The 23,466-nt window shown below is 41.0% G+C and overlaps 1 protein-coding gene and 1 pseudogene across 11 annotated transcripts in view; both read right to left on the bottom strand.

The window, feature by feature from the left end:
* Positions 1–23,466, bottom strand: part of ICA1 (islet cell autoantigen 1) — a 131,121-nt gene that overhangs the window by 22,256 nt on the left and 85,399 nt on the right. For all 11 annotated transcript variants that reach the window (XM_033088484.1, XM_033088490.1, XM_033088491.1 and 8 more), the window contains 4 exons: positions 18,615–18,740; positions 17,503–17,601; positions 4,516–4,613; positions 2,479–2,531 (listed from right to left, as the gene is read on the bottom strand). In XM_033088484.1, coding sequence (XP_032944375.1) covers positions 2,479–2,531; positions 4,516–4,613; positions 17,503–17,601; positions 18,615–18,740 — 376 coding nt within the window. The remainder of the gene's footprint in view (positions 1–2,478; positions 2,532–4,515; positions 4,614–17,502; positions 17,602–18,614; positions 18,741–23,466) is intronic.
* LOC117012330 (cleavage and polyadenylation specificity factor subunit 5-like) lies at positions 9,410–11,332 on the bottom strand (annotated as a pseudogene).

Genomic DNA, 23,466 nt, shown 5'->3' with positions numbered 1-23,466 from the left:
AAACGATAAAGCTTGCACCTGTGTGTATGTGTAAATATACACACATACATACACACACAATAGTACAGCCTTAAAACTTGGTTTGCTGGGGCCGGCCCAGTGGCTCAGGCGGTTAGAGCTCTGTGCTCCTAACTCCCAAGGCTGCCGGTTCAATTCCCACATGGACCAGTGCTTGGCTCTCAACCACAAGGTTGCCAGTTCAATTCCTCGAGTCCTGCAAGGGATGGTGGGCTCTGACCCCTACAACTAAGATTGAACACGGCACCTTGAGCTGAGCTACCGCTGAGCTCCCAGATGGCTCAGTTGGTTGGAGCGCGTCCTCTCAACCACAAGGTTGCCAGTTTCGACTCCCGCAAGGGATGGTGGGCTGCGCCCCCTGCAACTAGAAAACGGCAACTGGACCTGGAGCTGAGCTGCGCCCTCCACAACTAAGACTGAAAGGACAACAACTTGAAGCTGAATGGCACCCTCCACAACTAAGATTGAAAGGACAACAACTTGACTTGGAAAAAAGTCCTGGAAGTACACACTGTTCCCCAATAAAGTCCTGTTCCCCTTCCCCAATAAAATAAAAAAAATCTTGGTTTGCTCATATGTACATTAGACTTTCTGCAGGTCACAGAATAAAAGATGACACTTCATTTTAATGGGTTCCATTCTATGTATATATAAAACAAGATGATCAACATTTACAGTCTCAAATATCATGCAAATACCAGAAGCAAGTGGACATAGGGCACAAAGAAAATTTGCTACCCCTGTATCATCACATATTGCCTGAATATATGATTTATATAGACGCAAATATAATGAACTGGAGTTTACATTTTCCCAAGGAACTAAAACTTTTCTATTGGATTACCTAGATTCCCACAACATGATTCATGCTGTCAGTACCTGAGGGAAACTGAGGCTGAAAGGTGTGAATCAGCACAGTCGGAGAGCTCTTACATGGCCAACAAGATCCAGCCAGCCTGCCTCTGCCTTCTTCTGCCACTCGCTCTCTCCCTCATGCTCCAGAACATTGTCCTTCGGACCATCTCCTGGTCCTCCCTTGCTTGTAATCTTTCCCCAGGCTGTTTCTTTTGTTTCGACAGGTCTTGCAACAGCCTGTGACTTAGCTAGTTCCCTGATCCTTCAGACAGGTGAGGTCTCCTTATCAAAGGTGCCCAGAGCCCTTGCAGCTCTCACCGAAGGTCGAGTTGCCCAATGACTTGTGTAATTCCTAGATTACTCTTTTGACTGTAAGTCCCATCCTAGAATGGTCTGAGTATGTCTGATGGACCACTGTATGCCCAGAGCCCAGTGCTGTGCCCACCACAGAGACAGCACTCAATAAACTTCTGGTGAACAAAAGAACAAGTACGTACGTGAAGGCGTAAAAGCATGAACGGTTAACGTTGCTAGAGAGGCACAAAAGTGAGGTTTTGTTTTGTTTTGTTTTCTTCTGCTGAAAGGTGGATGGGGGAAAAGCAAATGAAGCAGTAAGTAGGAGAAGAATGAAACAGGTGAAGCAAAATGGTTGAAAAGACAGGAACAAAAACAGAAGAAAGATAGAGGGTGGAGGAAACGGATGGAAGTTCCAGGGTCTATTCTGCCTCCTCCTGTCTCCTGTAAAGACTGCCTGCTGGAGCAAATGGCAGAGGCGGCTACGTCCCCCAGAAGGGCCAGGCTGAACAGAGAGCTCTGGTGATTTCAGTTCTCTTCATATCACCTGTAAAACTTTCCCCTGCATCGCCAAGGATTTCAAGTTGCAGTGAAAGGCTCAGCATTACATCACCTTAGTTCTATCCTCAATTTACCATTCTCTCTACTCCTGAATGAGAAGAAGAAACAATGAAAGAACTGGCAGGAATGGCAGGAGACAGGGGTAGCTGACAAGCCATTTACAGCACGTGGCATCACCTACTAAGGCTCTGTTCCCTTTTCTGGCCACATGAGAGGCGGTATACCAGAGGGACCCGGTGTCACTCATGACAGAACAGGCCTAGGAATCACTTGGAAGAGCCGTGTCTGAGCTCTCCCCATCTGTTCCCAACAAAGACCAATACCCACCCCACAACACAATAGAAACTAAACTCCCTCGATGTAACCATGTAATCTCATTAAAACTATCTGTACAGCCCAACTGGCACTTAGAACTAGTAATGGTACTAGCAGAAATGTTATCATCTGTCATAAAAGAACTAATAGCTGTCTGCCAAGTCTCAGTGATGGACCTCCTCTGACGGGCTGCTGCTGCGGTGACTAGTGATGCTACTTCCTAGTTCAAAAACACAATTTCTCTCAATAACACGATAGGTTTGACATCATTGATCTACGAAAATTTAAAACCGACCCGATAGGAAGCAAATTAATATAGAATTTTCTCAGTTGGAAAAGAAGAAAGGCTCAGGAGGAGTTTGCCAAAAAAGATAATGAATTGGCTATTGAGCAGTAGTATTTCAGAAGCAATTGTAAATAAAAAACAAAACTTACTCTTAAAACTAGAGGATTCCATATGCTGGTGTTCTTCCTCTAATGAAATTAACCTTAAAATTAAGAAAAAAAGTTTAGTAGTCTAGTTCTAAAAATGTTGTATTTATGATACAGTCAGATTTTCTGTACAATATCTATTACTGCACACACACACACAAACACACACACGGTGAATGTACAGTCGTTTACAGGCTATACATTTTTTTGAAAAAGAAACACATGTACTGGCTTTCTCCTATCCCAAGGCTGGTTAGCAGTGCCTTAACATTTGACTTTGGTTTCATTGTATGGTACATATTTTGTAAATATCTAGGTGGGCAGTTAGATATAACTAAGATAGATACAGTTATCACTTTTAAAAACATAGTTAAAAAAAACCAATGGGTAAGCAGGTCTTTATTCTGATTCCTGGTGTTATAGGAAAGAACATCCCAAGAGGTTAGTTAAATTATGTAAGGTAGAAAGCAGGATCACGCTCAAACCCTGACAACTGTCACCTACTCAACCCTTACCGTACATGGATAAGATCACAGCAGAGATACATCACCACCCTGAGGCCCAGTGGGTGCCTCCCTCCTTGTTACATTTTCACTGCCTTTTTACATAGTTACTGGGTTACACTTTTTGAGTTTTTAAAAATGAAGTACTAAAAGAAAGGAGAAATCTAAAATTAATTAAGACTTATCAAGACAATCTTGGGTGGTTGTCTTCTGAGTAAAGGCTAATGCATTATTGTGATTGCAGTAACATATATGTTGAAAAGAAGGTGCTAGGACTCATTCCAGGCTCTGCCTCTTACTACACCAGGGATGGTGGGCAGTCCCATAACCTGAATCTCACTTTCATCATTCACACAGTGGGGAAATGCAACACTGATAACATGAAAGGTTACCACGAGAATGAGTTTGGATAACATAAATAAAGCACTTGGCATTGTGCTTAGCACATAGTAGGTGCTCACTAAATGATAGCTAGCATTACCATGAATATGCTAAACTGGTTCCCCAAAAATAGGCAACTGTGCTACACTGAGATCACATTCTACAGTCTTCCTACAGTGTAAACTTCGTTCTGCACTAGAGACATTTTCTAGCATTTGTTTTAAACAAAATAAGGGCTAGTATTGGTAGCAAATATTTCTGTGGGACAAAAAAGTATAGAAACTTTATTTAGAAACAGTAAAAATATAAGGCTGCTTTGCCATAAGACTGCCATTTAAATTTTTTTCTGTGGAAGAAGGACAGCAAACGGTAAGGTGATCTATTTTGGTTTCCTAGGTTAGCCTGTTCAAGATTAATGCCATTCCTGCAGGCTATGACATCTCAGAAGAAAAACACATAGATTCACATTCAAACTTTCTCCTTGTTGTCTGCCGATTAGGAACCATGCACCATATAGGTTGACTATTTCTCTAAGTATTTAAAACGACTGGCAGTGCCTTCTTTGTAAAGAGGTGAGAAACGAAGATGGAGCAGTCACTTCCTGTACTCACAGCTGCTTTCTGCTTCACAAAGGAGAAAACAGAAGCTCTGAAGAGTAGGAAACAAAATGTCAAAGCCCAACACTTTTGTACGATAACACCTAAGTATCATACGAGTGATGAGGCGATTTCATAGGTTATTTTCTTCTTTGAGAGAAAAGCTGGGGGATTTCCTATCTAGGACAGGATCTTGTAAGGGATGGTAACAAAAGAGACCAGATTGGGTCCAGAAAGGCAGCGGAAAGCTGGGGCTGAAGCCACAAGACAGAGACACCGGTGGCACTGAGGATGCTGCCCTTTCCTGCCCCACTCGACTTCTCACATGTGGGTCCCTCCTGAGTACCCCAGAAATGGGTATCTTACTGGGGTGGGTCCTAGTCTAGTAGGGACATGTGCTGGGGGTGTTTGGTCTCAATTTTAACACATCTACTCTGGGAAGTGAGGGAGGAGAGCAGCCACTGTGGGTCCGAGGCCCCGGCAGACGTGGCCGGCGAGCACTGCGCTACCCTTACCTGGGGGAAGAAAGATTTTGCCAAGAGCAGAACCCTGTGACTTACTGGCTTGGCCCCTCTGCTGCAGCCTCTGCACTCTCTTGCTGGGTGATCTTCTTCCTTTCTTCCTTCTCAACCAGTTTTTTCATAGGGTCTTGTAAGCTCTTGATCACGAGCCATAGATTATGAAAAGGAAAAAAAGAACAAAAGAAAAAGAAAGATCATCAATAAAAAAATGCAACTGCCACTGGTCCCAACAACCAAACCTTGAATTAGAGGTTTGGGAAGGTTAACGTGAACCAATCAAGTGGACAGAAATGGAATTTTTATATGTTCTCAGACCCATCCAAGAAATACTAGCCTAGCAAGGAGAGTTGTTTTGCCACTAGATTTATGTTTTCCCTTTGCGATAAGTTATTCAAAAGAAGGCCTTTTGGCTATTGCTAACTTTATTTTCCATCTTTAACATGCAGCTAAGATAAACATTCTGTCCTGTTTGCAGCCCACACACTGACAGAGTAGAAGATTTTTCTCCCCCAAAGATGAGAGAATGTCATTTTATTTTTCATTCTGCTTACTATTTCACAATCTAAAAACAGCTTTTAAAAAACAAGAGAAGACAAAAATCTTAAAAACAAACAAAAACAAACAGGGGCTTAACATATTTCGACAAGTTAACTCCCACAAGTGGACAGAACAGGTATATCTAAATCTTTGTAGATTAAAGAGGGGGCGATCTTTTTATGGCACATAATTTCTTGGGGTTACTGTTCTTGAGGTTTATTAAATATTTAAGAAAAAAGTTTTTAGAAAGCAAGTGCCTAGAAACTCTGTACCACTGACAAAGCCCGAAAAAGCAAAAAACACTTCTATCACAACTGAATAATAAGTGATACAAAAAGATCTCTATTTCAGGCCCTAATTAAAAGGCAAACCTACAAATACAAAAGAAATATCTCAAGGTATTTATCCCGCTTCTGTTCTCAGAACTATTAAAGTCCATCCTTTGGGCCTTCACGGCTCTTCTTTTGCCTTCATTCTTCCCATTTTCCACTGCTCTCGTATGGCAGCACACACAGAAGAAGGCAATTAAGAGTCATATGCCAGCTCCGACTGATTAGTGGTGACTGACTGGAGGGCTGGATGAAGATGGTCTGCGGGCCGAGTCTCAGCAGAGCACAGCTGTGACCACCTTTGGTGTCTGCCATGGATACCAGACAGAATAGACCCTAGTATCACCCCTCCTAGCTGCCAGCTCTGTTTCACTCCTCGCACAGAATAATTTTTCTAAAACACCTAGGCCATCATGTTCCCCTTTTTCTCGAGAACCTATAGTAGGTAGTCCCTTATTTCTTTTCACTTCTAGTCTAAACCTCTCTGCCCAGTTTTAAAGATCTTCTAAAATGTGGTTCTATCTTACTCTCCCAGATCACGTCCCACTAACCCCCAAATGTGAGCTTTTCATTCAGTGAGGCCTGTGTCCTCATAGTCTCCTACGTGCCACCATACTTGCTCCTTTCCTATCTTTGTTCATTCTGCTTCTTGATGAAAAAAGCTCCCTCTACCTATCTGCTCACCCTCAGAAGGCCGATTGATCTTCGCAAAACCCAGCTCAATTACCCCTATTTTCCACAAAGCTACATGCAATAAGCACGCCAAATTCAAGAAAGTCCTTCCATCTTCACACTGCATTTACAGTTTTAATGTTTGATTATATCTATCCTGTATTGTGTTTTGTCTCTTAAAAATATATATTTTTTAATTATAAAAATAGTAGAACCATATGTAGAATGCTTGGAAATTTTTTAGAAGAAAAATTACTCATAATTTCATTTCCACCAAATAATGGGTTATTATTTTCATATGTTTCCTTTTTTTTTTTTTGGTCATACTAATACCACTTACATACTTGGAGTCACTGTGTATGTGTATATATAAATAAATACATGCATATATTTTATAAACAAAAATGTCCTCTTAACCAAATATAATTTGTGTAGGTATTTCATAATCAAAAACATTCTTTATTAGGGTGGAGAATGTAAAAAACAATTAGATATCTTAAATGTTTAATATTAAATTAAAATACATACATGTGTATTTATTTACCATTATTCTATCGTAGGGCCAAGGTTTTCTCATGGAATACATGTCCCCTGGTTGGAGATCTGAAGCCTTTTCTTGAACAAAGTGCATCATGAGACATTGCCATCTTTCTAATGACGCCCTATTTCTAGACACTTATATGAGTACATTCAGTTAACAAATAGTTTTTTGGGCACCTAGCAAGTGCTGGCGCTGTTTTGTGGGGGCTGAGGATATACACTGGTGAACATGATTGGCAAAATTATCAGCTAGTGATGGGTCTAGGCATAACATTAAAATAGGGGGATACAAAGTGGTTGGGTCATTCCTTCAGTTAACAGGAATGTCCTCTCTTGGAAGTGACATTTCAACTGAGCGCTAAATGAAATGTAGGAGCTAGCCATGTGCAGCTCAGGGAGCAGGGGAGGCCCCGAGTGCAAAGGCCTAAAGGTAGGACTAGCTTGGCCTGTCTGAGGAACACAAAGAATGCCACTGGGGCTGTAGGACAGTGGGCAAGATGACAAGACTTGTGAGACTGGGGTAGAGAAGTCAGCAAGGGTCACACAGGCAGAACACTCCTTTACCCACATGCATCAACATTGAACATTTTGCCTCATTAGTTTCGTGATATTCTTTTGCTCTTTCTGTCTCTCTAACACGTGCTAACTCAACGGAATCCATGATCCTTGGTGGAGGGGAAAATGCTATAAAGAACAATATGGAACAAATGAGGCAATTGGAACATGAACTGTAGTCTACATGTTCTTTATCTTTTTTTTTTCTTTTTAAATCATACACCCCCAAAGCATCTGGTGAAAGCTGGGAACATGTGTGTGCGTGTGTATATTTTGGAAGTGTGCAACTATAAGGAGGAGTGCAACAGATGTCAGGGACTGACTCTTTTCAATAGATCTGCCAATCACAGCATTTTATTCACACACACACACACACACACACACACACACACACACACACACCCCTTCAAGCAGGTTTACTCCCCCAAAGCGTGGTCCAATGCTGGCCAAAGTGAAGCCAGGAGTACTTTCAGCCAAGGTTCCATGGCTGAGACTCACTTTTCGATTCTGTGACCCTTGTCCAGGCCTCCTGGTTTGCTCCGTTATCTTCTCCTTGCATTTCCTTTTAATCAATCAGCACTAGGCAGGGCCAGGACACGTCTGCTTTCAGCCGGCCGTGTCTCGCGGCCACAGCGCTTGCTTAAGCCCCTGAGATGCCCTTGACAGCTCCTTGGTTATCATCCCTTCTGTCTCCAGCCTGACCTCCCCTCATAACCACACTTGAACAGCTCTCAGACAATCCCTTTGTAATGTAAACCACTCCTTCCTTCTTTTCACCCCCTTCCCCTGTTAGGCCATTAGCAGGGACTCAATTGTTGGCGCCCTGTCACCACAATCACAGTCAAGTCACTATTGTGCTTCAGCAACAGAGTGGCTGCAGTTCCAACTGCTACTTTAATTTATTATTAATATGTGCCCCTCTCTTCCTACTATTACCGATGTCCCTTTAATAATTTGGCTGTTGCCACTCAAAAGAGATGCTAAATATGTACTTGCTGGTTGATAAATTAATGTACATAAGGTTAAACTGCAAACGTGAGAACTCTTTAGCTAGAAAATTCAAAGGCTCAGAAGAGTAATAGGAAAAGGTTTATGAAACCACAAGCAAAAATAATACTGAGCACACGGGCTTGTTTATTAAATATTAGAATTTTGAACCAAGGGGATTCGTGTGTGTGTGTGTGTGTGTGTGTGTGTGTGTACCAGCTTTACTGAGATACAACTCACCTACCATAGAATTCACCCATTTAAGTACACCACTCAATGGTTGTTCGTATACTCACAGAGCTGTGCAACCATCACCACAGTCAATTTTAAAACATTTTCAAGAGGCATTTCTTAAAGTAAGGATGTGTTTTAGATCAAACTAAGCTAACTAAGTACTCCTTTATATAGCAGGGAAAAATACCCACAACACATATGGAACTTGTTTCTTACAAAGATGGTACACATTGAAGAGATACAGAGGCTTAGAAAGAACTCTGAAACATCATGGAGGACAAATCATGTCCCTTTCCTCCCGTAAAATTAGTTCCTGGATGTGACTGGATCACAGCTGTCCCCAAGGTTTGATTAAAAGGCCCCACTGGGGCCTAGGGTGGAGGTGAATTCTTTAGATTAAAGTCCACAACTCAGCTGAAAACACTTAACCCTGTAGCATTGTGTAAGTCAGAGGTGACAGCATTTTCTGTGTGACAGAAACACCTGCTCAGGCAAAATGAATCTAAGAGGTTTGGCTGACTGTACAGAGAGGCAGCCATCAGCTGGAACTATTTTGAATCACTGTCTGATGAAAGCCACATTCAAATCCATGTCCAGAAATGAAATGTCAAAGCATTCTGTTTCTAAACCCTAAACCCACTAGGTCTGCCATTAAAATGGGTCGTGAAAATCACTACTATTAACAGCAATATAGCATCCTATAAAACTGCAAAGTTCTCTGTGGAGGAAAGAATGTTTTTAGACTAAGTAACCTTTCTCTGTTAAGGCTGCAGTGACACGCTAATAGTTTCCATCAATGCTTAAACGGTTTCAGGAAGCACACACAATATATAAGATCAGCGTGACAGAGGAAACACACAGACTGAGCTTGCAGAAGTGTCTTAGAAAGGAAACAGCTTAATACAATAATGGGAGTTACTACTTCCTATATTAGGAAAATAAAAAGCAAGCGCAACATTCATCTGAATGAAAGTAAAACTACTCCGCAAAACAAATTTCACAGACAAAAAAGTCCAGGAGCCAGCCCTAATACATGACCTCAATTTAATGTTTAACTTTGACAGTTGGATAACATTTTCTCTAATCTTTATGACATTTAATTTTCTTATGCTACTTCCCATTAATTACACTGCATGTATATGAAGGAGCCAAATATAGTCTATAAAAGGAAATGAAAGTGCTCCGAGTAGTGAGGCATGGTTGAAAGATGCTGGATTCAGTTGGGTGTGTGTATGTTTGTATTTATGTAATTGGTAGCACATGAGGAATAAAAAGCATGACGATGTGTATGAGCTATGTAATCCATGGACATGGAGTGCATGCAGTTATACATTTATAAAGGCACTATACAAGGAACACGATTAATCTAGGACCAGAAGGCACTTTTGAATTGTACGATAGGGCAACAAAGTTCAAGAATAAAATTAGAAAACACTAAACGCAATCATAAATAAGATATATAATCTTATTTTGTAAAATAAGAGAAAATAGGTAATGGGAAGGTATCACATTGGAAATTGGTCACATAGTGCTGTAACAGGGAAAACAACGGTCTTCACACCTTGGGGCCTCTGTTTACATATCAGAACAATGGAGCTAATGAGAAGTATACCTTTCTCGGGGCGTTGTGACGATTAGCGGAGATAACGCTTCTGCACACTACGGACTGCATGGGAAGCACTCAAAATACGCTTTCATATCAACAACTTTGAAAATCTATAGATGTCTGAAGGGCTCATCTTGTGTTAGGTGCCGCACGGCATGTTTTACACGTCTCACAAAACCCAGATAAACACTGTAGTCCTGATTTCCTGACCTGGACAGGTGAAGTAACTTGCTTAAGGCCAGTCAGCCACTAACAGGTAGAAGCAATTTTTGAATTGGGATTCAAATTCTTTAAAATTCTACAACTAGTTAAGAAACAGTATTGAATAGCCAAGCCACGGACATTTACTGACGTCCCGTTCACACGAGGTGCCCAGGGAATCGTGAGGACTTCATTCCAAATTCTAAAGGAAGGATCACAGGTTCCCAGGTGTCTGAGGGGCGGACATATAAAATATGCTTTTCATCTAGAAACAAAGACTTATTTTTTTTTAAAGCATTTTACAAGTTTAACGTGAAATTTAAAAAATAATAATAATACAAGTGGAAAGAAGTCCACTTTCTTTAATGTAGTACAAAAACGTATGTGTAGAAACAAAAGCAAACTAAACATCATCACATGTGTTTACACCACTATCTAGTTCTTCATATTAACTTTGCTATTCAAACAATAGAAAGCAGGTGGCAATTTAGGGATTGAGAAAGAGATAAAACGAAAAAAACCTTTTCTACCATGTTTATTCTACACTGTGTAGAGCTGTGCTCACAGGGACGGCTTTTTTTTTTTTTTAACTTCTCCACTGTGCAGGAATTCAGTTGTAGATAAAATTGAAGCCGCTCAAAAGCTGAGGGAGACTAGAAATGATGGGTCTGTATCCCGGTGCATTGTCACACAATTAAACAGTGGTGCAGCTACCAGCTTGTAATTTTTAGGGACTGCAAACAAGGCTTTCTCTTGAAGTTGAACCAAAAACAACGTCTGATTTTCCTTCTAATATGTGCAGGAATATAGGGATACTGAGGAGGTTCAAAATCTGTTCTCTCCAGTTACCAACGCAGTCATCAATGACCCGGTCTTGCAGGACTCCAGCTTGATGACCCAGTAGTCTCTGTCATTAAGTGTTTTGGTCCTTCAACTTCATCTTCTCCTGGGTTAAGTTCACCACTAGGCAATTCCTCCCTTCATGCGCCGAAATCTGACTGCAACAGAGATGTCCTCATAGAGGGGCTGGTTTGTGCCAAAAGTATAATGGGTAAGAGGGTACAGGTTGATGGTGTGCTCCAAGGTGAGGGGGTTGGTCTGCTGGATGTATTTGTCGCCGAACTGGTTGACCGCCTCCTTCATCCCGACCTCAGGGCCAACCAGTGTGCAAGCAACTGGGTGGCACCATGGACATGCTGGCGAGCTTGGGCACTCATAGCAAGTGAAAGGCGGAGGCAGGGAGCCTTTCCTCCGGCCAGTGGCGGTTATCTGCGTCCTATTGGGCGCCACCATCTGCCATTAACATGAGAGCACAAGAGGCTCCATGTGTCATTTTTAATTGAAAGTTTACAGCTGTACCTTTTAAAGGTGGCACTTCTGCTTTCTCCTGCTCTCCTGCCTCACGGCCAGAAGTGCCACTTGGAAGAAATGCCACATGACAGAGTAGAAAAGGCATGAGCATGTCTGTTCCCAGACCTACCACATACTGGGCATGGGGCCTCTGGCACATTACTAGAACTTTCTGAGCTTCAGTTTCCTCACTGAAACCTGGAAACAAGAACAAGTATGCCCACCTTCCCAATGTCATTTTGAGGATTAACTGAAATGTATGCACTTCCCTTTCTTAATGTCAGTGCTGATCCTAACAGTATCATTAATTATAATACCCCACCTGCGTACATTAGAGTCACACAGAACACGACAACCTCTCCTAGACATTACCACACCTCACCCTTAGCAGCGTACCCGGGCTATAGAGTAACGACCCACAAAAGGATAATGTTTTCCTTTCCCCTCAATGAAGAGGTAGAGAGTGGGAGGAGGTTGGGGGTGGAGACGAACTCACTGTTGTGAGAAGGGCCTGAGCTACCGGCTGGCTGCCCAGAAGCACAAATACCAGTCATCACAAGGGACGAACTGATGACCAGGCACACTCTGGCTTGTCCACCTCTGGTTAGCCCCTCTACCCACCCCCTCCTTTCCCAGCGATTTGGATATGTACCAATTGGCTGTTGGCAATGATCTGGCCTGGAGCAGCTTGGGGAAAAAAAAAATTGTTCTGCTAAGTGCTGTGTAAAGTAATGACACTGAGAAAAAACTTGAAAGCCTTAAAGGATCTTCTGGATGTGCGCCATGAGTAATTGCCATGTTGGGACTGGCAACTAAAATAGCATTGCAGAGATATTTACCCAATTTTCATAAAAACTATTATGGCTTTATTTTCAAAGCAAGTAACTACGGAGCCATGTGGCTTGTCGGTAAATGTTCAAGTGATTAACTGAGAAATGTGGAGGTGGGTGGAAGAAGGCTGTTAGGCATACGTATTTGAGAAAAACAAAATTTAGAAAAAGATGTTTTTTGAATTGTGAAAGCTACAAGCATTTTGGTCTCCAGAATGATGTTCCATATAACAGTGCTACGCCTCAGACCCCAGGAGAGAGAGGAGGGAACATTGGCACATCTGTTTCAATGGTTATTTATGAACATGCTCAGAGTTAGGTTTTCAAATTCAGGTTTCCTTAGAGTTAGAAATCTGGCACAGACTAAGAGCCCATTGCAAAGCCAAACTGCGTTTTTAGAATTAGCCCTGTTGCAGGGGTAGGGTAGGAGGGTCTCCTTCCTTTCCTGCTTGCAGGCCTGCTCTGCCCTCTCATGTCCCTGCGGGGATGACATGAGCCCAGACTGGCCTGCAGGGCTGAAGAAGGACCGGGTTGGGAATGGAGCTGCCTGAGCATCTGTGGGAGTCAGGAGGGAGTGGGTTAGGTCACCTGGCTCAGGTCTGAGAGACCTCCTACCCCACTGCCATTTACAGCCTTGCCTGCGAAACTCACTGCGAAGCAAATCATCCAGGGTGAAAACGGTGAGTAGGAAACTTAACGGAGAAAGAAAAACGGATGGTTGCTAGATCGGGAGGGGAGTTGGGGGGTGGGGGCGAAGGTGAAGGGATTAGAAAGGACAAAGTGGTAGTCACAAAATAGTCACGGGGATGTGAAACGTAGTATGGGGAATATAATCAGTAATGTTGTAGAGTGCCAGATGGGTGCTGGACTTATCAGGGGGATCACTTCATAGACTGTGTAAGTGCCTGACCCCTGCGTTGCATACCTGAGGCTGAAGTAGAGTAATATTGAATGTCTATAATTAAATATAGACATTGAGTAACTATAATTAAATATATATATATGTATGTATTCATTCACAGGATGTAAAGCACAGCATAAGGAATACGGTCAATGGTATTTTAGCAGCTATGTACGGTGTCAGATGGGTAGTAGACTTGGGATGGTTATCACTTTGTGGGGGGTGTAAATGTCTAATCATTACGGTGTTTTGGACACACCTGAAACTAATTGAAAAAACAGAAAATAACTTAAGCTAGGCTGGGCAACCTGGCAACCTCAGCAAACCCTTCTGTGTGGATACAGCCAATGGCTATTTTCTGGACCCCACCATGGAGCTACTGGTGCCACCATCAAGCTGCCACCCTTCCTGCCACCACTACCTCTTACCACCATTGCCACACCAGCAGCACACAACTGGAGGGGCAAAAGTGAATTTAAAGCCAGCTCTGACTGGCTCCCGAGCTTGTACTCTTCCATTCTATGCTTTATCCTGTTTTTTGACTTTCCTTCCAAAAACCTTGGATGGGCACGTCATAGGAATACACTTTACGACCAGCTATTTTCATGAAGTATAGCCACTCTGATCTCTTGAAAAATACAAATACAGAAGAACATGTCTTCTTCTCTACCAGTTTTGAATGAGTGTGTCCACTTCTTCAAAAGGCCTAACGCTCAATTCTCTGTACAGACATCTAACAACCCACATGATAGCAAGCCAGATAGGGACGAAAAGGCCATTGATACAAATAGAATTTTAGATTTTTCAGGGTACAGCCATTTGATTTTTGAGGGCTTCTTTTATTTTTATTTTTTCCCTGCTGCCTGTTCTGGATCTGTGAGGAAATATGTAAGTAAATGACATCCTGGAAGGATGAAGCCAACATGAGCACATCTGACAGTCAGTAATTTAAGACGGGCACTGCTTCCTGACAGGCAGCATTCATTTAATTTTTTAAAAAGTACTTTAAACTCTTCGTCTAAATTACTTTCTCTAAAAAAGTGACAGTGCTTTCAAGACAGGCTAGTAAAATTCCATTCCTTTCCCCATGACTTGATAATTTCTACCATTTGAAGACATTTCCAGATGATTTAGAATCAGTATAAAATTAACACATTAATGCTAACTCATGCACAATACACATGCTTGGCAGCATTTTAAGGAATCAATACATATTGCTTGAAAATATGAGATTATGGCATTGTTTCTTTTATTGGAAACCACTTAAAACACAGCCTCTCTACTTTAAATGTGAGCTGTTATAATTATCAGATTAGAAAATTTTGTAATATTAAATGTCAATGCCAAATTTTCCATAAAGTTGAAATTCTACAAAAATCTATCACAAATTAAAATGATGAATTCACTAAAAGTAGAATCAATAGAGTCTTATCAGGTCTGAGTAAAAAGCTGTTGTCACATAAAACACTACCACAAAATATTCACAAAATGTCAAAATAGTGACTTGGATATTTTTTAAGTTGTAAGAGGTGGAGACTCAATTCACTTTTATAATAAAATTATTTTGAAAAAGAACTATATATATTTTCTAGAGAAAGGTTCATTCATTAGAAATAAAACTTGAGCTTCTGGGGCATGAGTTACATCCCTGTAATTCTGCAGCAAAAGACTCTTCCCTCAAAACAGGATGCACCCAGTGTTTAACACATTAATTATCATCCTTCATCAAGCATAAAACTAACAGTCAGGAAATACAGCTGCAATGGCACAATTACCAACACACTCAGAATACACCCTGCAGCAAAGAAAACAAATGGGTTGCTTTTCATTAACAGAGCTTGGCAAACCTCTCCAAAAAAAAAATGTTTTCTTTCCAGCCAGAGTCCCAAAAGGCATTTAAGGGGCTATTTGCTTATGTAAATCCAAGCAACAACTAAATCGTGAAAATATCTATTTAAATTTCAAAGAATCCATTATCAATATCAATATTCAGAGGAAAATTATATATATTAAAAGATAACTTGATCAAATCAAAAATCTTCTAACTAGAAAGTATGTATTTAAAAAAATATGTTAGTACAAGAGGGTTGGTAAGTCAGGTAATATCCTCATGCTTGATGGTATTGCATAAGGTATTAATGGTTTTCATTTTCATGTTTCATGGCATACAAGATGATAGGCAATGTGCCTCTATGCAACGACGGGCTGTGTAGTAACAGGATTCTTTTATATAGGGTTGAGTCCATATAAGGAAAATAATTAGCTACTAGCTTGAGATTCAAATATAATGTCATAATTGAAAGCCTAGAGGAATAGCATTCAAGAGAGGTAATAAAAGCCTAGTTTATACGGTTGATTTCTGGATGCATCATTCTTGACATTACTATAATCATATTACACCTTAACAGTTGTATTACTCCGACAGAGTTTGTATTACAATTAAACCATAAATATTACTTACACCATAATTTAAGGAAGACTCTGGGGGTATAAAAGAAAATGGAGAATCATCTGTCCAAAATGTTTGTAATTATGTCCGGAACCACTTCCATCAAACTTTTCCTAAATTCTCTGCCCAGAAACCCTCTAACATAACCAGCTTGATCCTCTCTGCGGGATAAATATCATGGCAAACATTAAGGAACCATATTTTCCTCAGCCCAGGAGGTCAGGGATACACATAAGCATCTCCCATTCTTGTGGCACAACTTCAATTTCATATTGTGCTTTATTTATATGCAATTAACTCAAACCTGAGCTTCTTTTCAATTGTACTTGGGGTAGACATCATTTCATCTTCCACCTGGCTGATTTGTGTTGTGTACAGTTGTCTTTCAAAAGACAGCCTTTGAAGTTGTATTTGTTATAAAATAAAATCTGATGCACATTCATGCCCTCAAACCCTTTGCCTTATGAAAGAATAATCCATGGGATTCTGCTCAGGCTTGTGTAAGAAATGTGAATAGGGTGAGTTGTACTAATTTTAATCAGTCTGCCTTGGTCCGGAGAGCTGCTTCTTAAGGTGCTGAAAGCAGCAGTAAATCACAGGGAAGGAATGCAGTCTTTACACACAACGGTCGCATTGCCGATGCGCTGAGCAAGGCTTGGGTTCAGGGTGTGCACAACAGTTGGCTGGACAAAGGAGGATACATAAGGCAGGAAAGGTCACCCCTCCCCTGATACAGTCCCTTTAACAGACCAAAAAAGGGCACATTCAGAATGTATTCATGCAGCCCATCAGTGAGCATGTGGTCAGCTGACGGCGGGATTATGAAGAACAAACCCCAGGGCCAGGTGTCCTGTCTGGAGTGAGGTCAGGTGTATCACAAGGTAGGTGGACTGTCTTGGGGTTCCTCTTTTTGGGACTTTCATTTAAAGGGCCAGGGTCTTAAAGGGTTTCTGTCTTAGTATTTTTGTAGGTGTAGTGACATTACAAACATCTCAAAATCAAAGAGGTGTTTAATGGCAAACACACACACACACAAAAGCTTTTAATGTTTGCCAAGCAAGGTGATGAGATAAAAACTGCCTGAAAAATCAGAAAGAAGGTAACTTCCAGATAAACTTTTAACTAGTTCTTTCCTGGTCTTTTCCTCTCAAAGATACGACCTGGCAACCCACTGTTCTCTCACACCATTCTTAAAATCCTTTTGGAACCCAAATCACTTCCTTATCTTGACATGCACTCACCCTTAGCAACCATTAGAGAAAAAGTATAATTCCACATTCTGTTGCAATACTGAGAATCAGGCATTTTTCATGTGTCCCTTTTCAGTTGAGAAATCATTGACTTTAATGCTGTTTTTTCAGTTAAAGAATATTCCTGTTGTCTTATGGAAAAAAGTCCAATTATATATTGGATGGTACTCACAGAATAAAATGGTATTTCTCAGAAGTAAGAGAGAGAAAAAAAATCTTCTCAAGTGAGCATATTTGAATTTAATAAAAAAGTAACAAAGTGCACTAGACTTGTACAATCTTCTCTTTAGCAATGTCAAACAAGTATTTTAAAGGAGCAGGACCCATCATTAGGCTGGAGTTCACCACAACTACGTCCCAGTAACCCCAAGGTTCAACCTTTGTATTTGGATTGTTGCGGCTTATCATTATATTGAATATTAATGTTGTAAAAAAAGACTCTACTGGGTGGCATAGTTTTCTCTTTGACATTTGGAGCCTATTAGAATAATGATGCTTGCTGCAATCATGATGCTTAATGCTGTTTGTGATATAAACAAAACTACTTTTCATAAGATTTTCTAATGGCCTTTCTAGCTTTCATACCTTTAACGTAGTGAATTCATATGGTTGATAACCTCTGAAGCTCTCATGGATGGCTGCCATCGTGTGAGACGTTTTCTCCCAAAAATGAAGCAAAGTGGTCTATAAAGAAAGACAGTAAAGCTATTAATGTTTTGAAAGCCCCGTTCTAGTCCTGGGCCCCAGAGAAGTGTCTGTGGCTTTCAAGGTCCTCCAAAATACGATTCCAGCTCATCTCTGCAGGCTCGTTTCCCATTTCCCATTATGCCCCTATTTATACTCCGTACGTCAGCCAAACTAAAGGCCTTCCTGTTTCCCCAGACACTGCCTCCCCTGGCTTACATGCTCCACCACCTGGGACCACCTCCGTTCTCTTTGTACTCGTTCCAGATCCATCCTCCAAAACCCAGGGCTAATCATTAACAATATACTTTTGCGATCCCTCAACTGATTTAATTTCTCCTTCAAACCCTCATTGGATTTTGTAGAATTTATTTCACTGTTCTCTCCTTGAAGTATAGACAATGTAGCCAGGCTTTACTGTCTCTGACTTTCTTCCTAAACTTTAAGTTCTTTGAGGACAGGGAATCTGCTGTTAACTTTTATATTCCCTACAACGGTAGAGTTTGGCCTCCCACATTTGGTTGGTGCTTAATGGTACTGTTGTTGATGGATACAAGTGCTAACCACAGTTTAGCAGGAGACAAAAACATGATCATTTGAGACAAAACCAAGTTCACTGAATCATGACAATCTGATGAGAAAGTGTCTGTGTCACTCAAACTCTTCAGACAACAATGCTGAGTGAGTTCAGAAGAGTCTTTCTGAAAGAGGTGACAGAGTCTGGTACATTAAACAAAGTGGAATTTGGAAAGGTACAGATGGAGGGCCAAGGCACTCGGGCAGAAAGCACCCCGAAGCAAATGCAGGGAAGTAGGAAATTACAATGTATATACAGGGAATAGTTAATCTTTGGTTTTATTAGAATGTAGTCCGCTAGATGGGAGAAACATGGGAAGTAAATTAGGAGCACGGCGTTCAGAACTTCATAATGCTCAAACTGTACTTTTAGCTCAAACACCAGTTTTCTGTTATCTAAACCTCTCAGTTCATTGTAACAAATATCACTTTGTTACCTGGTATGTTGCGAGCATATGAGATAAGAGATTGCATCTGCTTGCTCCAAGAAGGTCCACTTTTTGACACACGTCCATCTTCAATTTGTCAAAGCTTTTTTTGGCAAGACGTACTTGTGTTTGTACCTATGAAAGTAAAAGGAATCTCTGAACCACTCAAACTCTTCAGTTAAAATTGGCCAGTGAGAAAAGACCAATCGTGGGCTTATCTCTTTCATATAAGAAAACACCTTTAGAAATTTCAGGTAAGCGAGATCTTACAACATCCATTCTTTACCTCCAAAGGACCTAGATGACAGTACTGCATAACATGATTTTATAGCAGACTTACCATCCTGATTACCTTTTTCTCAGTCGAATGTTAGAATTCTTATCCTCTTAAAGCTTTCACAAACTAACCACAGTGAGAAGTCTAGAAACATGCAGGTGGCATGGGAACAACCTTTGTCACTTTGTTTTCCTATGGCTCTTTGAAGTACGCTTCCCCTAAGGTTAACACCTTACATAACATGGTACGTTTGTTAAAAGTAAGAAATTAACGCTGATACAATCCTATTAACTCAACAACTGGTGTTGGATTTCACCAACTTTGGTCCTCTTTTCTGTTCCAAGATCCAATCTAGGATACCACAAAAGGGAACTGTGATGCAGCCTAAAAAACTATCTCCACTGATCAACTCAACTTTTTATTATTGAGTATATACACAGGCAATCCACCATCCAGCCCTGAGCCACGTAGTAATTCAGGGACAGAGTGAAGTCAGGAAAAGTTTCAGAAGTGTTTACACATTATTTGATAATAAAATAGAAGGTTTTAAAATTTAATACAGCTACATTAAAAATGCTAAAGTAAAAATGTCCCCTTCGTCCAATCTGAAGTATCAACACATCATATTTTAACCAGGGAAAGCTAGCCAAATATTAATTTATCTCAGATAATTCATACAGTTGTGGTTACCAGGTAGGTAACTGTGAGTTGGGAATAGGGATACCATGTTTCCCCGAAAATAAGACCTAACCGGAAAATAAGCTCTAGCATGATTTTTCAGGATGATATCCTCTGAACATAATCCCTAATGCATCTTTTGGAGCAAACCTTAATATAAGACCCGGTCTTATTTTCGGGGAAACACGATAGCTCTTTCATCACAGGATACATACTAGGGGGCACGGGCAATGTCTACCTTGATTACCATTATATGATCAGCACCTGGCGACCTGGTACAAAGCAGGTGCTGAATGACCTGCTGCAAAGTTTGTGACTAAATGAAGAAAACTTCCAGGCCACTTCCAAAGGTAAATTACCTGAGTACCATTATAAAGTATGACCTTTAAAATAATTTTAGACGTGATGATTTTATTTTCTAATAAAGATAAACATGAAGATTATTTGATATAAAATACATTAATTTTTACCACTAATAATACTAATTTTTATTCACAGCTTATACAATTATAGGGCATAATATAATAATATAACAATTGATACACAACTGTTCTCGCTTTTAACAATTTAACAACAGATATAATTCACAATCAGTACAGTTGATACAATTGAACAATTAATACAATTCACTCACCACCTGCCAGCGACATTCTCTCTTAGCCTCTGTAATTACCCTCTCTGGCTGCTGAGGGTAAGACGCTTCCTCTAAAAAAGTAACTAACAGGCAGGGCTGGCATTCTAGATTCACCTGCCTGAATCCAAAGCCATGCTATTCTGCCTCCCAAGCAACTTACACTATTTGCTCAAAATCAAGAAGCTCAAAATTACGATTCTACCCGGAAACACAAGTTTTCCCTATAGATTCTATGGAATTGAAAAATTATGAGGCAGTAACTTCATTTGACACTGCATTGACAGAATTAATACCCTACGTGGATAGGGTCTTATGTTTATAGTAGTATACAACATTTCCTGAGATTTCCTCTGTATTCTTAGAGCAGGGACCGCCAGAGAATAGAAGCCATCCAGCTCTTCTTAAACTGACCACACCATGAGCTTAAATAGATCCTGGAGTTCATTCATTCCCCACTGTAGAGTATAGAGACTCCTAAGAACTTGGGGCACTGACTATAAAAAGAGTTTAGAATGAGTTAAGTATCAGTGATTTCCTGCCTTCCTTTGAGAGGACTAAGGAGAGAGAAAAGAAAACCCGAGTTGAGTTCCCGAGGGGAGAAGTGGGAGAGTGTGGAGGGGAAAGATGTTTAAGCAGCTGACATCATCATTGCAGGTCCCCCATTGGTTCACCGGTTACATGGGCCAGGAAGACCTCCTCAGCCGGATTCTGAGAGGCATCTGTCCTCACTCTTTCACTTCTGGAGGGAAGGAGCTTAACATGGATGTGAGCTTTTGTGTACACATTCATTCAACACCTACTTACTGAGCGCCTATTATGTATCAGGACCCGTGCTAGGCACTGGGGTGTCTGTAACGGAATAAGACACATAGCAGTCAGTCAACAAATACTTGAATGGAAGTACATAGGCGCAAGGACCCTCTAAATTTTTTAGAGAAGACAGACAAATTAACAACTATATTATAATACAATGGGAAAAAGAAAAGTACAAGAGAGCTAAGAATGAAGAACAGAGGTAGCACAGACAAGGGAATATTACTACTGGGACCGGGGGTGCACAGGGATGTAGTTGATGGTTTTAAAACCCCAACTACTGACCTACCAATATCCCCAACTTTTGCCCTGTAACTTTGTAGTCTCTTCTCACTCCAACTCTAGGCTTTGCATGGGACTTGCTTTGGCCAATGGGATGCTAACACATATGATGAACTTGGACGTCTAGGGAACAAAAGAAAGCTAGCATGCCTCCACTGTCTCTCTTGCTTCTTTGAGATGGCCATGAGAATATGCCCGGCCAACCTGAGAACTTGTCTGGACTGGCCAGGTGGCAGGGCGGGAGAGGCTCGTGGGAGCAAGAGATGTGAGGAGGAGAGCCCAGCTGTCCCAACAGGTCAGCCCTCAGCCAGCTGACCCCCAGACATGAAACGGAGGCTAGCAATGATCAGCAGAGCGCCGCCCCACCCCACAGCTGACCACAGACGCATGAGTGAGCCCACCAGAGACCAGAATTGCCCTGTTAACCCACAGATTTGTGAGTAATGAATTGTTTTAAGCCACTGAGTGTTACAGTTGTTTATTTCACAGCATATTTGTGGCCATAGATAACTGATATAAATGGCGTAAGTGGACAATGAAGGCTTCCGAGGGGGGTATATCTGAAGTGGGTCTTAAGGCGTGACTAGGAGTACAGAGTACATACAAGGTATCCACAGACTGGCCTGCTTATGGGGGAGGCTCTAGATTTTCTCATTAAATGCAAGTGAATATTTTTTCATGGATGTTGAATTTTGCCTTTACATTATCAGTTACTCATAGATATTCTTTTATCCTAGGAGAAAACTTATTTCACTTGCTTATAGCACAAAGTTCATTAACGTATATACTTTGAACTGTGCCCTAATTTAATGTCATTGGAATTTTGTAAAGTAATTTTAGAAACCTAGAAGACTTTACCACTTGACCCAGTGAGTTCTGAAAGGCCATATGCTTTGTGTGTCAACAATGATTATTAAAATACTTAATGCACCGCTGAGTTCCCAAATGTTGAGCCCTTTCGCTGCCAAACAAGGAGGATGTTACACTGTTGGTCCTTTCGAATATGGTGAAGTTAATTTAATATTTTGTGCCCCATGTCTGCTCTCTAAAACACATTTCCAGCCTGCAGCCTGAAGACAAAACACCAAGGACACAGTCAGGCACAGGCCACCATGAGGAGTCCAATTTCACGTGCCTCCAGATGTACTTAAGTGAAAAATATTTTTTGATTATTATTCTTTTCAATCCTAGATAAATTAGATTCAATTACATAAACATCTTGAGGAGCTCCTGTGTTTTTCAAGGTCCTCTAAAAAGTCTTCAGTCAAATAAATGTGACCTTTGTTTATTTCTTAATTTTATTTCTGTTGCCCCACCATTCTCCCTTATTCTCCAAACTCTAAGACATGATCGCCACCCTCTTTAGGATCCTGCCTTCCTCAAGCTGCAGAAATTCCATTTACCAGAGAAAGGAGCAATGTCTTGACTGCCAAAACTATAGGGCACTTCTCTGTCGTAATTCTTCCTAACCTGAAATTCTACCTCGTAGCCCAAACTTGAACTATGTATGGTGAAGCCAAAGCTATTCATCCTCTTAGTTCAGTCTGGCTTCCCCATTCAGTGAGAAAGGTCTTCATATTACGCTACAACCAAATAATTGGAAAGTAGTTTTGCATTTTTTTATCAGTGTTTTCTTTCCTTTAAAAACAAATTAAAGCAAAACTACAATCTGACTTTTACTCTTACATTTTCTTCCAGGAAATGGCTCTGTCTCCTTCCCTCCAACCATTCATTCATCCAGCAAATATTTACTTAGTATCTTCTACATGCTGGTAGGAGTGAGTAACATGGAAGTGGTCTCTGTCCTCGTGAAGCTGAAAGTCCAGTGGGTATTTTCACATTAGTGAGGGCATAACTACAAACTGAGTGACGTGCTCAGAGGGAAAGCCACACAGTCCCAAAATAATGATTTGCCAAGGAATCTGACTGAGAGAATGTTCTCCAAAGAAGAGATACATAACCTCTGTTCTGAACGCCCGAGCATGATTAACTGGGCAAGGAGAGAGAGTACTCTAGCAGAGAGAGGAGCATGTGCAAAGGCCCTGGGGTGGAGGGTAAGAAGGCAGGTCAGTGTAGCTCGGTTGCTGAGAGAAAGCAGAAGGATGGTATGAGATAAGGCAAGAGAGGTGAGTTGGGGAATATTCTGGATCAGAAGCCTTGTAGGTATGCTCAGAATT

Source organism: Rhinolophus ferrumequinum, chromosome 20 (genome assembly GCF_004115265.2).
Source record: "Rhinolophus ferrumequinum isolate MPI-CBG mRhiFer1 chromosome 20, mRhiFer1_v1.p, whole genome shotgun sequence".
NCBI lineage: Eukaryota > Metazoa > Chordata > Mammalia > Chiroptera > Rhinolophidae > Rhinolophus > Rhinolophus ferrumequinum.
This window is presented reverse-complemented; position numbering and strand designations above follow the sequence as displayed.